The sequence below is a fragment of the Nilaparvata lugens genome, chromosome 4 (genome assembly GCF_014356525.2).
Source record: "Nilaparvata lugens isolate BPH chromosome 4, ASM1435652v1, whole genome shotgun sequence".
NCBI classification, from domain to species: domain Eukaryota; kingdom Metazoa; phylum Arthropoda; class Insecta; order Hemiptera; family Delphacidae; genus Nilaparvata; species Nilaparvata lugens.
Genome location: NC_052507.1, coordinates 72206912 through 72221047, shown reverse-complemented (window position 1 = coordinate 72221047; position 14136 = coordinate 72206912). Strand labels below are relative to the sequence as shown.

Sequence of the window (14136 nt, the reverse complement as noted above, 5' to 3'; positions counted from 1 at the left end):
TATTTCAACTGTCTTTCACAATAATGATATTATCCACATAATTATATATATTATTATCATTCTTGTGGCATGCTTTCGCCTTTTCCAATTTCATTTTCATTGCACCTTCTCATTTGGTATAGCAATTTACAATTTTAAGAAGTAGGAAATGATCATTTGAACTACTAATCGTTGCAAATTTCAAGTTTGTAATGAAAGGAAATGCCCCCATACACACTGCTGAATTTGTAAAATTATCACACATTATTTTTTCATAATACACATTCAGAGCATTATTCTCCCCTTGCCTTTAGCCGACTCTTCCTGAACCCTATATAACCCTAATCATAATCCTAACCACAATCAGCTATTTTGCCGTTTTGTGAATTGATTGGTTTCCAGTGCAATCCACAGGTAACACATATCCTACTACTTGACCTAAGTCTCTATATTGACACTGATGGGTAGACGCAGCCCAAGAATAGTGTATAGATTAGATACCATCTGTATGGTATATACCACCTATGCCATATTGTATAGTATTTATTAATTCCTTATTTTCTCATCTTCCTTATAATGTTTGTAGCCATATTGCTCTTTTTGCTCCTTCGATCCGTCGTAAATGTTGAATTTATTTCCCAACAGATCTTTGTTATTTTACATTTTAAGAATGCTCTACTTTTAAGTTCATTCAACTTTCAACTATTCTACTTATTATTATAATCATCTTTTTTATTTTTTCATTTAAAATATCGTTTTTTTTTACTGAGTATTGCTTGTTGAATTATAATTTAGTATTTTGTTGGAGGGTTAAGTGTAAGAGAGGGCCGACTGCGCCCTAACTTCGCCCTCCCAGGTATAAAATAAAGGCAGTCATTCTATTCTATGCTATATATCATCCTTGGACGCAGCCGCCATTTCTGTCCCCGGATCAAAGCTCTTCTCTACGTTGCACTGAAGAAGCTATGATTTCGTAGCATAATTTTCATTAATAAAAACAATTCCATAATTCTCTACAACTCCATAGTGGATTGTTCCGCTTCAAATTATTTTAATAAGGATGTGAAGGGATTTTGAACGTTCCGTTTTCCATCTGATAATGATCTACAAATTTTTTTCATAATATATAAGTAGGAATTTGATTTTAAAACCGACTCTTCTTCATTTTTATAATCATCTGAGTGGATGAGGATTATTAATTTGTTGATGATTGGTCAGTAGTACAGTAATGTTTTGCTTGAAGTATTCTTCGAATTTGGCTCCTTCAGTCCGGGAACTTGATGTCGGCAGCGTGTTGCTGGTATTTATAGATACCTCTCACCCAATCCATAAAATGTGTGTGACTGTTGTGATTGTGATTGGTCCTAACTTGACGTGCCTGTACCCATCAGCCCGGCCGAGCGCACTGCGCAACTGCACGCTGCGGTCGACGGTGAACACGACCGGCGACTGGTTGGAGGTGGAGTGCGTCCCCGGCTTTGACGGAGGCCTGCCGCAGACCTTCCAGCTGGAGGCCATTGACCCGGCCACACAGCGCATGCGCATGAACCTCACCAATGCGGCGGCGCCTCTTTTCAAGGTCAGCCTGGGCGCGCTGAGTCCGGCCGCCACCCAGGGCGGCACTCTCCAGCTGGTGCTCTACGCCGCCAACCAGAAGGGTCATAGCGAGTCGGTCGTCCTTGAGGACATTGCCATACGGGATGCCGAGAAACGAACAGGTTGGCACACCTTACAGTCTTAGAGATTTGAGGTTAGGAAGTTTAGGTCTGGTATTTACTTTTTAGGGCTCTTATAAATGTAATGAACCATTATTCATTTATTGAATCTATAGGTTTAATGGTCCATTACATTTGATAAAGTGCCTAGAAACCGGACATGAAAGAGAGGGATCAAGACCTTGCTGCAGATATTAAGGTTAGGTTCCTAGGACTAATTAACTCTAATGAATCATTAAATCATAGGTATAATGGCCCATATAGGTATAATGAGCCAAACCCATTTTATAGGTATAATGACACTTTCTAAGTGTCTAGAAAACGGGCCTAAAAATCCTATGAAGATCAGGTTTTTCGAGTTCATATTTCTAGGACTACCTATTAACTCTAATAAACCATTAAATCATAGGTATAATATCCCATCACATTTGATAAGTGCCTAGGAAGCGGGCCTAAGAAAAACCTATGAAGATCAGGTTTTTCGACTCCATATTTTGTTTTAACTTGCAATTATTGTAAGAGATGGGATAGGAACTTTGAAGAAGTTCTGTAAAAGTGTCAGAACAGGCCCAGGTAGTATACCATATAGGCCTATAGACTCTGTAGTGTAGTATATTATAGTTATCTATACTAGACCCTATGCTGACGAATACCTTCTATAAATTATTAGGTACCTAATAATTCATTATTATTTTGTGAAGTTGGTGTTATACAAACAGCATTATTTATAATAAAATATCTTTTGAATTTTAGTTTCATTTAATATTGAAGTCAAAAGGTTCTTGATTTTGATTAGAGACTATAGGCTCGTATTAAATAAGGACACCAATGAGACGCCAGGAATGAGAAGAACTCTGCTGCCTCAATTACCCGCTTTTGGTATCCATGCGTGATTCGCGGTCAGTTCTAATGGCGCTTATTAGATTAGGACACCAGCCGCGCAGGGACACCAATTCTTGGTGACCCTGCGGTGGACGGGTTGGTGAGACATCATCCAAATACCAAAACCTGATGTCCTGCCACCAAAATATGGTGTAGACCTGCCGACTGGTGTCCTTGATGCAATGAACGCAATTTCCCGCGACTCTTTTGGTCACCAAGTTGGGAAGTGAGGAAGAGTTCTCCTAATCTCTGATAATATGAAGCCTGGTGTCTTAAAACGTAAAAGGAGCTTCTAACACCACGTTAATTCAGAAATATAAATCGTGAAAACTGCTATGAAAATATTGTATATGAGCAGAAATTCTTTAAATAACAAGAATAGGCTAGGCTATATGAAGCATTTTTGAGCTGAAACTCTTATAGCAAAAATGTGCTGTATACTATGTATGTTTAAAATATAGCAAGATTCACTCAACATTATTCTAAGGTATGGTACCTACCTACTTACTGTAAAAGTGTGACTATAACAGACCTATAGGGTGATATACACGGTGGTCTATTATGAAAAAATCACATTATAGTGTGAATCCTATCATTCTATCTTTTGTTTTTCGAATATTAATATAATTATCATTGACTAGAATTGTCTACTCATGCATCTATAGTCCATCTTTCTAGAGCACTGTGTTTCTCTGTCTAGCTTTGCATGTTTCACGATGCGAGATTTACAATATTTTCACATTTTGTGGGTGACGGAGTTTTCTTCATCTGACTGTCTTGAAAACTCTACAAACTATATTCATGTACAATGAGTTGCTATAAAAAATTGTATATCCTAATTATCTTACACAGAACTCCTGGATTTTTATTTTGATCCTGTATTCAGTATTTGAGGATTTTGTAAGGAAAAACATGGCTGACTTGATTTGATTATTGATTACTTGATTATTAGATTATTTGATTTTCATTTTGATTCTGTATTCTGTATTTGAGGTTTTTGTAAGGAAAGACATAGGCAGACTTGATTTAATTATTGATTATTTGATTAGGTACTTGTTTTTTATTTTGATTCTGTATTCTGTATTATTTGAGGTTTTTGTAAGGAAAAACATAGCAGACTTGATTTAATTATTGATTACTTAATTTTTATTTTGATTCTGTATTCTGTATTTGAGTTTTTTGTATGAAAAAACTTATTGGCAAACTTGATTTGATTATTGATTACTTGATTATTTGTTTACTTGTTTTTTATTTTGATTCTGTACAGTATTTGAGTTTTTTGTAAGGAAAAACTTGGCAGATTGATTTGATTTGAAGCACAAAAAAATTGAAAATATTTGAGAATGTCATATACATTTAACAACGCTCCAATGTAAGTTTTATTATGACCGAGTTAAATCTACCACATGACACATTCTAAGTTCTAGGCCTATAGGCCTGCTCGAAATATTCAAATAGACTAAACACAGGATAGGGCACGTAGATTACACAGGAATAACAGAGCAGTACGGTAGGCCTATTTTGATCCAGCTGCATTGGCAATGACATGTCAAACATTGTCAGAGCATTAGACGGAACATTGTTATGCTTTACACGGTTAGCAGTCTGGGCACGCATGCTGACTTAGATACGACCAATCCTGGGTTAAATTGACTTGGTTTGTGCTGGAAGCCCAACCATATTCGGACACTAATATGCATTTGTTATTGGAACAGCACATCACTCACACTGATAATCTACTGAAATTATAGTATGGTTTGGTTGATTTTGTACAAATTGGTTGATATTTTATGGTTATTAACATTGATTTAATATAAAATATAGAAATACAGTATTCTACTAATAATATTATATGATTAACTAATGGAATGTAAAATATTATAGGCCCACAAATTTTCAGGATAGGGTATATTTTTAAATATTTTCCCAATTTAGTAAAAAAGTGACAACTGGTAAATTTCGAAATAGATTTTTCTATTATTCTAATGAAATATTATTGTAACATAACGGATATCCTATTTTTCGTTACCTATTATATTATTCCAATGTTGAATGAATCATGTTTAATAATAGCATAGAATAAAGAAAACTATAGTATTTATTATTTTTTACAAATAATATATTATTTTATTATTTGATTATTTTTGTCATATCTTATAATAGCAAAAAACAATTTTATGTGTTTAAATAATAAGGAACAATAATGAGTACTTGAAATCTGTGATTTATTGATTAAATACAATAATTTTCGAGCTACTATCATATTTTATGTTGTTGGAGATTGAATGAAGGTCATCTGTACTCTCCAAAACTCCCTTATAGATTTCAACCAGAGAATGTACAAATCAAATTTACCTGTTTTCAATCAGTGGTTGAGCCAGCAACATTTTTTCGTTTTTCAGGCAATTCCATCACGTCATTTCATTAGTGAACCAATTTACTGTAAATGATTACTATCATAAGTTTTTGTTGAAGCCTACTAAAAAATACATAAGATACACACACATACAGAATGAAATAAAAGACAAAACAATTTTTAAAACCCTCATCCTAATCATTATTTATTATTTTATTCATTGAATAGAAAAGATAACTTACAAAGATGTTATAACATTATAACAATTTGTTTTTTGTTGTTGGTTATCCATCTTGTTTCCACTATTATTATCACTATTAAATTTTATAAAACTTTAAAGTGAAAAAGCACTCACACTATTTGATGTGGCGACGTCCGTTTCGTGCTGGTATCGCACATTTTCAAGCCAAACAGGAACTGAAGTGTTTAGTAGGAACTGAATTTGTTTTTGTAGGCTTCATAGTTTAGCAGAACTACATTATACAGATTAAACATGAAGAAAAACCTGCAAAGGAAGGCTACATATATGCCTGAAAACATTTTGTCTCAACTCACACGTATGCGACACAAGTCGAGAAGAGTCTAGTCTGTTTTCGACGCAGCATGTGTTTTCAAATGGTTACGTCGCGGAGACTAGAATCGACTGGTCTAAAAAAGATAACTCACATTTACACCAATGTTCATCGCATTACATTATCACACTTTAGTGTCACCATTTGAAAACACATGCTGCGTCGAGAAGAGACTAGAGTCGCAGTCTCTTCTTGACTTGAGTCGCGTAAGTGTGAGTTGAGCCAAAATGTTTACAGACATAATATTTAGCCTTCCTTTGCAGGGTTTTCTTCATGTTCAATCTGTATAATGTAGTTCTGCTAGACTATTAAATAGTAGTTCTGCCTACAAAAAACAAATTGTTATAATGTTGTAACATCTTTTTGAGCTATTTTTTCTATTCAATGAATAAAATAAAATAATTAATAAATTTTCATTCCATAATGGTTAGGATGAGGGTTTTCAATTGTGTTGTCTTTTATTTTTATTTATTTATTCACAATGAAGGAGGCAACTGTTTCCTCAAATATGTTTCCTTTACAATAAAAGGTACAAATGAAAATTTGATTTTTTGAAATGAAATTTTATTCTCCTACATTGAAATTCTCATCTTAGAAGAGTAGGAAATAATAGTTCTTTTGCAGCCTACTGTCTTCTATATCTTCTGTTCCTATGATAAATTAAAATATGAATTTCAATATTTTCAGAATGGGTAGGAAACGGAGGCAACAGCCTGATAATCGGTCCGTTGAACCTGTTGCTGTTGGGCGTGATTCTGTCACTGCTGGCCGTCACTCTGCTAGCAGCTGTGGTGGCCGTGAAGCGACGCCGTGATCCGACCGTGACGCGTCCGTGTCAGTCCCGTGACGGCGCCGGCACCGTAAACGGCGCCGGCAAGCAGCTAGAACTCACTACGCACGGCAACCAGCAGCGATATGTCGTAGCCTATCAGCTCAAGCCTGAGACTAAACAGCCCGATATACTCAGTAGAGGTGAGAAATCACAACTGACAAATTACTTCTTCAATGTTGTTCTCTATCACAAACTGGTAATCACTTTTTGTAATTAGATAGAACGACTAGCAGTCAAATTCATTCAATAAATGAATTTATTCACTCACTGTGACAACGATATCTTTCGGCAGGTCCGTCATCTCAACGGTTGTATTCATAAACAAGTAGGAGGTTTGAATGGCTATTTTTAGTGTGCTGTTATTGTTGTCTATTGAGTTTGTTGTGGCTCAGAAGGCAATCAAAGAGGATGTGGAAATTGAATTTGTTTGTTCATTCAATATGCATTGTCTATTGCTTTTAGATTGGTTGAATATTTCAAACTTTATATTGCGTACACCCAATTGTGTACACACCCAATTTACAATCAATGGACAATGCATATTGAATGAACAAACAAATTCAAATCCCACATCCTCTTTGATTACCTTTTCAGCCAAAAGAAACTTGATAGACAACAATAACAGCACACTAAAAATAGCCATTCAAACCTCCTACTTGTTTATGAGATAATTTACATTTATATTACATTGTCATCCAAAAACCTTCTACTTGTTTATGAGTAGGCCTACAACCGTTAAGGCTGTGCAAAGGCTAAAAATAAACTTTCTACTCGTGATATTTTTTGAAGTTTTTCGATTTGTATATCATCAAGCTATCAAAATGAAAGTTTTCTCAGGAAAAAAAATTCTGATCATTAGTTTTTGAGATATGAGCGCCTTAAATTTGAATTTTTGGGACAGAACATTTCAAATTCGGTAAGATATGAATCCATGAGATTTAGAAGATGGATTCTTCATGGTATTGTTGATCTATTAAAACAAAAATTTTCTGAAAATATCAATTTTTGAAAAAGTTATTCAATTTACCAGAAATAACCAAAAATAACTCAACTAAAAGTTATTTTTTGTAAATTGAATAACTATCTTAAAAATTGATATATTCGGAAAATTTTCATTTTACTAGATCAACAATACCATAAAGAATATATCCTCTAAATCTTATGAATTCAGCTCTTACCGAATTTGAAATGGTCCGTTCCAAAAATTTAAACTTCAGGCGCTCATATCTCAAAAAGTAATGATCGTAAAAAAATGTTTTCCTGAGAAAAAATTTTCATTTTGATGATAAAATAAACATCGAAAAACCTTGAAAAATATCACCAGTAGAAAGTTTATTTTTAGCCTTTTTCACAGCCTTAAGATAGCGGACCTGCCGAAAGATCCTGTTATCACAGTGAGTGAATAAATTCATTTATTGAATTAATTTGACTGCTAGTCGTTCTATTTGATAACAAAAAATTGATTTGACAAATTGAATTTACAATAGAACAGAGAGGTTGTGGGAATTCTACATTTTTGTTAGGGCGAAATAAAAGATAGAGCTGTCTTTTTCTAGAGGTCTACTTTTGATATAAATAAAAATATTAATCTCAGTACCCTTTTAAATTATTTTGTCACAATGTCCGAAACATGTTGTGACAAAATAATTTAAAAGGGTAGGCCTACAGAGATTTATATTTTTATTTATAAGATAGAGCTGATATAGTTACTATGTGGAACTGACAACATTCATTTCCTTCCACCATAAATAAAATTAATATCAAAACTCATTCACACTATACTGCTCTCTAGTGAGATTCACTTAAAAATCTTAGCATTAGTATGAGTAGAGTAAGTAAATTCATATGGCTTTTTGATGGTTGGGAGTCACTTATTGCACTTCTCGCCTGAATTCAGAGTGGCTGGTGAAATTCACTGGAGAGTTGGAGTTGGTTGAAGAAAGGGAAAATAACAGCAAGACCTAGTAAAACAGTTTCAGCCTGTGATGTTGGTGGATAAATAATTCATGTAACAGTGTTCCAGAAAGACCTTAAAAATGTATTGATGGAAATTGAGAAAAATTTGTAATTACATTCTTCAAGTGTTGATGTTCTATAGGTTATATAATTATAAATCAATGTAAGCAATGTGATAAATTATAGTACCTAAATAGATTTACTCCTACAATAATAAAGGTACCATAGCGTTTTGAAGGGAAATACTTGAAATTCTTGTGTTGAAGTTCTATAGGTTATATAATTCTAAATCATTGTAAGCAATGTAATAAATTATAGTACCTAAATAAATTTACTCCTACAATAAAGGTACCATGGCGTTTTGGAGGGAAATAATTGAAATGTTCTTAGGGTAATTACGATTAGTTTCAGATGAACCTCCAGAAAGAGAGGCACCATCTTTAGTTTATAGTGGGCCTGGCATCACAGCAACATTTGTGAGTAGAATAATCTATCTCAGCACTCAATAGGAACTTGAATGTCGTTCATAGTGAGAATGCTAGAATATAGTTGTGTAACGAGTAAATAGGTGCGTACAGATTTACGCGCCGCGAACATGAGCGATTCACTTTTAATCAGCTGATTTCAAGATTTTTATATCTGGATCTTACCGTTTCTGTAAAAATACAAATATAGTCAGCTGATTAAAAGTGAATTGCTCATGTTCGCGGCGCGTATATCTGTACGCAACTTGATACCGTATGTCTAACGCCTGATCCAGGCTGAATATAGAAGCCCTGACAATAGCATCTACACAAGTCCTGATCAAAAGTTATCTAATCAGTAATATTATGTTCAATAATACGCTGGCTTAATTATTTCATAATTATTCATATTTATCCATAAAACTGTTATACTTTTAATAAAAAGGTACCGGTACCTATAATTCACCAATTCTTCTAAGGTATACCTAATTCTTGTTTGATTAGCATTTTCATTTATCCATTTATTGATCGAATTGTAAACAGTTCATTGAATGAAAAGACATTTTTCATTCAATGAAAATGGGGTAGGAATAACAGGCACAGCCCATAACTGTACATATACAGTACTGTCTGTCTTATTTTCTGTAGGGCTAGGTACTCTTGAATATAAATAAAGATAGAAACCTATGTACCCTTTTCAAAATTATTTAGTCACACAACATGTTTCGGCTATTATATGATGTCGAAAAATTTTGTGACTAACAATATTATAAAAACGGTAGGTCGCCTACCCACTTAGATTAGTCTCTTTTCTGTACAGGCCTACTTGTAATATAAATAGAAATAAAAATCTCAGTAGGTACCCCTTTTTGAATTATTATATCACAACATGTTTCAACATTCATGCCAATTCAGACTTGAAAATGGCATCAATGTTGAAACATTTTGTGATAAAATAATCCCAAAAATGGTACTGAGATTTTTATTTTTATTGCACTTAGATTTCTATTTATATTTATATTTACGGTACTGCCTTTATATTATACTGGTAGTCATCTTTATTATTGAAGAAATAGTTATTTGTGCAACTAGTGCGCAAAGTGACAGTTTGCTGCACCGAAAGAAACGTTTACTCGCCTACGGCTCGGGCGGAATGGTTTCTTGAGTGCAGCAGAGGAACTTTACGCACGTTTCACATTAAATTTTCCTACAGTTACCATTGAATATGAAAAGTGGGTAATTATGGGTAAAATTCCCTGAAATCCATCAAATGTTTTTCTGTGTAATTTTATTATTAATAAAAACCTTAATTTATTTAAATTGAATAATATTAATAATAATAATGTAAATGAATGAAGGCACATGGCAATGTGGTGGCAACCGCTGTCATCGTTACCAGTTAATTGGTCAGTGTTACCAACTTAATTTTGATTTTCCTGCACTGGTGCTCCATATAACCTACTAACTATTTTGCGTTGTCATGCTGCAAATCTGGAGTACGCAAAGTAATACTTTGCGCCCTAGAGCGGAAAAGTGATTCTTTGCGGCTGCAATCAGTGCACAAATGGGCACTTTTCAAGGTATCTGTAGGAAAAATAAATTTCCAAATTCCTGAACTGCATACCGTATGCCAGTCACAGCTATTTCTATTTCATCTTATTCTATGTTGAGTGAATGTCTCATAATTCAAAAGAAGATCTAGGCCTATTTAAAAACAAATACTGTAAAATCGAATGATCAATCATAGCAATAATGTAAATTACAGAAGCTAATCACAAGCCAAGCCACAAATATCTACAAAAATCCTTAAAATTCCCTGTCACTCTTAAATTAAAACTACCCTAACACATAAAATTCAATTGATATAGATAAGGAAGACTCAAATTAAGAAATTCTCCTGGCTCGACTCAATACCAGTTAGCATGTATTTTGTCTTTCAAATTATAAATTTTATATAAGTTTCCTAGTGCATGTTAGCATGCGTACCTTCTATCTTGAAATTAACGCAGCAATAGCAGAGAAGGTAAGCCATTTGGGAGATAATGCATAATCCTGAGTGATTTTATGTATGATGAAAAGTTTAGCTATCATTTCTGATGCAAGCTTATGTTTAATTTCAATATCAGATAGTGATTACTTTTGAATAGCAAATATATTTCTATCCCTTTTTCCATCATAACATAAATGTTTATTCATTTGATAATATTCTGAAACGTTTAAACTATGAAAGCGACAATATTCACATTTAACAACGAATATTCTCCAGAATGTTTTATAAAATACTGTAATAATACTTTGCCATTCAGTACCTTTCTGATTGATTTATAGTCCCATCCTTTACCACGTACATCAACCTACTGGCATATTGGCCAATATATTAGCCCATCATTACTAGGAATTAAGAAACTATTCAACTTATTTATTACCTACCGCAACTGTCAGGCCCGGACTCAGGGTGAATAGCGCCCTGGGCTACTCACAGCTTTGCGCCCCCAAATATTTTGCGCCCTGTGCTATAGCCCAGTCAGCCCATTTATAAAGTGGGGCCTGAATGCTAACCACACCCCTTCACCAATAATTTATGCACATGCAGCAAGTGTTTTTACATTTTTTCGTCAATGACCAGTTAATCGATGAATTGCTCCAGATTTTACACTTGAAAATCAGCATTTGACCTAGGAATTTACGATTTTGTGATTTTTTGGGGTGAATGACCTCTTAATTTTGTACGCCTGTTTGAACTTTGGACCCAAGCAAAACTCAGACATTCAAGGGGTGTCCGATTTGAAACTCCCCCCACTCCATCGATTCTGATGCTAGCCACGCCCCTCGCCCATTCATGCACATGCAACAGGTGTTTTTTTAACAGTTTTTGCCTCTGACTCTGTACCTCTACTTGAAGCACCTCTTGCTCCATCTCTTCATATGCAAACTATGAACTATGCCCAAAAATTATTCCAGACATTTTTATAGGTGATTTTTTCAAAGATCGAATTTTGTCCTCGACCCCTCCCCCTTTGTTGTTTCCGCCTGATCGATCACACATGGGGTCCATGACCAGTTAATCTATGAATTGCTTCAGTTTTTACCCCTGAAAATCTGTATTTGACCTTTAAATTAACGAATTTGAGATTTTTGGGGTGAATGACCTGTTGATTTGTAGAAAATGTATGAACAATAATTATGTTGTATTTCAAGCCTTTTTTCTAGACCTATTTAGAGAAACAATCATAGTAGGCTATAGTATTATTATAAAAATAATATTGGACATTTATATCAGTTCATTAAGTTCATTACCCACGTGGTTAAATTGTCACTACTGTCCAAACTTCCCCATGTCATCAAATAAAAAAGACATTCTATTCTATTCATTGGAAAATTCGATTTTTGTAAATGAAAAATTGTTGAAATTCCTCATCCAACTCATACCTGGTGCTCTGATACTTTTTCATTATATTTATTAAGCATATACAGGTATGTTTATAGTTGATTCGAATGCAAATAATGAAAAATTATCAGGCATTTAGGCCTAACTTAAGTTAGTTAACTCAACTCATAAATGAGCAATTAAAATCATTTCATAAATTGCATAACAAACAATTGAGTATTACTTATTTGACTGTTACTTGTTAATTGCAAAATCTAGTCACAGAAGTTACCTATAGAAATGTCTCTTCTTTTTAGGCTACGATATGCCTATATTATTCTAGTAGGGTTAGGAGCTTCAATTACTTGTACCCTTCTAAGAAAAAATTAAATCGAATAATTGAAAAACTATCAATTACTATTCTATCTTCCTATTATTGTCTTTTTTCTTTAGGGCTACTTTTGAATATAAATCTTTTTCATTTAAAAAGGGTACTCAGATTTATATTTTTATTTATCTTCCTATTATTCAATGGTGAGAATATAAAAATGCTCCATTTACAATTTTCACACATTAACTAGTTACATTTAGAGTAACCTGAACTGATTAGTTGTGTTTTTGGCTGGTTGCAGATGTCACCGTGTACGAGTCCGACAGGCAGCCTTGTTTCTGGTAGTAATGGCGGCCTGCCGATGCGGGGCGGGGCGGGGGGCTTGGTGGGCAACGGGGTGGGTCCAGTGGTGGGTAGTGTGGGACTGACACCAAGTGACAGTGGGGGCATAACGGTCAGCAATTCCAACATGAACCTGATGACCACTTCGGCCAATGGCACGTTACGCGCCAAAGAGCACATACTGACCAATACAATTCCAGGACCGGAGAGCTGTGTATGAAAGGCCCCGCCCACCTATAGTGATAAACAATTCTAGGCCTGTAAAGTAATAATAACTGAGTAACTGTAAAAAGTATCGTAATGTTTTGTATGAACGCAATCAAAACTGGAAAACTGTTGTAGAGATTAGTAGAATTGATGGTGATGTGAAATCTCTCCATAATAAGAGAACAAAGATATATTTTCCAATTTTACTATACTATTTATTAACAACTTAAGATCATCAGGAATCCTCAGTACAGCTGATGATGCGTTGGTAAACGTACTGTTTTAAAGTTTTTAATAAATAAGTGAAATTTGACAATATCTTTGTTTTCTTATTGTTGTAGGGATGTCACAGTTGAAGCTGTTCGGTACACTTGTTTTATCATTGGATAATCTTTTTCAATATAATTATTAAGATTGTGAGAAAAGGTGGCAACTGAAATTTTTAAGTGGTCTAATAAGCGAGTTATGGGTTGTTGAAGAGCTAACTTTCCAGATTCCGTTTTCTTTCCAGATCATAAACGGTTTCTACTATATTATTAGAACTTCTCTTAAAAATTCAAAAAATGTATCTTTCCAAACCAAAACATTTTATTCCCAATTTCGTTCATAAATGAAAAAGTAACATTTTTTGTAAATTCGATAACTTGTTTATTTTGGCATTAATCGCGAAAAAACGCATATTAGAACAAAGCCAATGATATACTGAATGTTTTAAAAAACTCCAATGGAAAATTCGAAACCGTTTATGGTCTGGAAAAGAAAACGGAGTTTATCACTTCAACAACCCATAACTCGCTTATTAGACCACTTAAAAATTTCAGTTGCCACTTTTTCTCACTTTTATAATGATCTTAACAATATTGAAAAAGATTATCCAATTTGAATAAAAATAAAAAGGTGTACCAAACAGCCTTAAGCCTTCCACCCACCACTGCGATTTGCAGTGACGGCGAAAATTTTAACCATTTAGGTAAATTTTGTTTAATAAATATTATTCTGATACTAATTTGATGCAATACATCCCATATTTATAAATAATATTGAATTTTATTCTTTTTACATGCATCTAATAAAATATAGAGCATCCACAAAAAATAGATACTGACACTTTTTTCAACTAGCAATATAAACTT

General features: G+C 33.9%; 1 protein-coding gene across 1 annotated transcript in view; it reads left to right on the top strand.

Annotated features, from left to right (window-relative positions):
• LOC111064201 (Down syndrome cell adhesion molecule-like protein 1 homolog) overlaps nt 1–13423 on the top strand; it is a gene marked incomplete at its 5' end in the record, with an annotated part of 82048 nt that extends 68625 nt beyond the window's left edge. Inside the window, 4 exon segments of the mRNA XM_039426366.1 lie at nt 1371–1697; nt 6192–6476; nt 8698–8768; nt 12756–13423. Of these exon segments, the coding sequence (XP_039282300.1) occupies nt 1371–1697; nt 6192–6476; nt 8698–8768; nt 12756–13016 (944 nt within the window).
• Between the last annotated feature and the right edge of the window lie 713 nt (nt 13424–14136).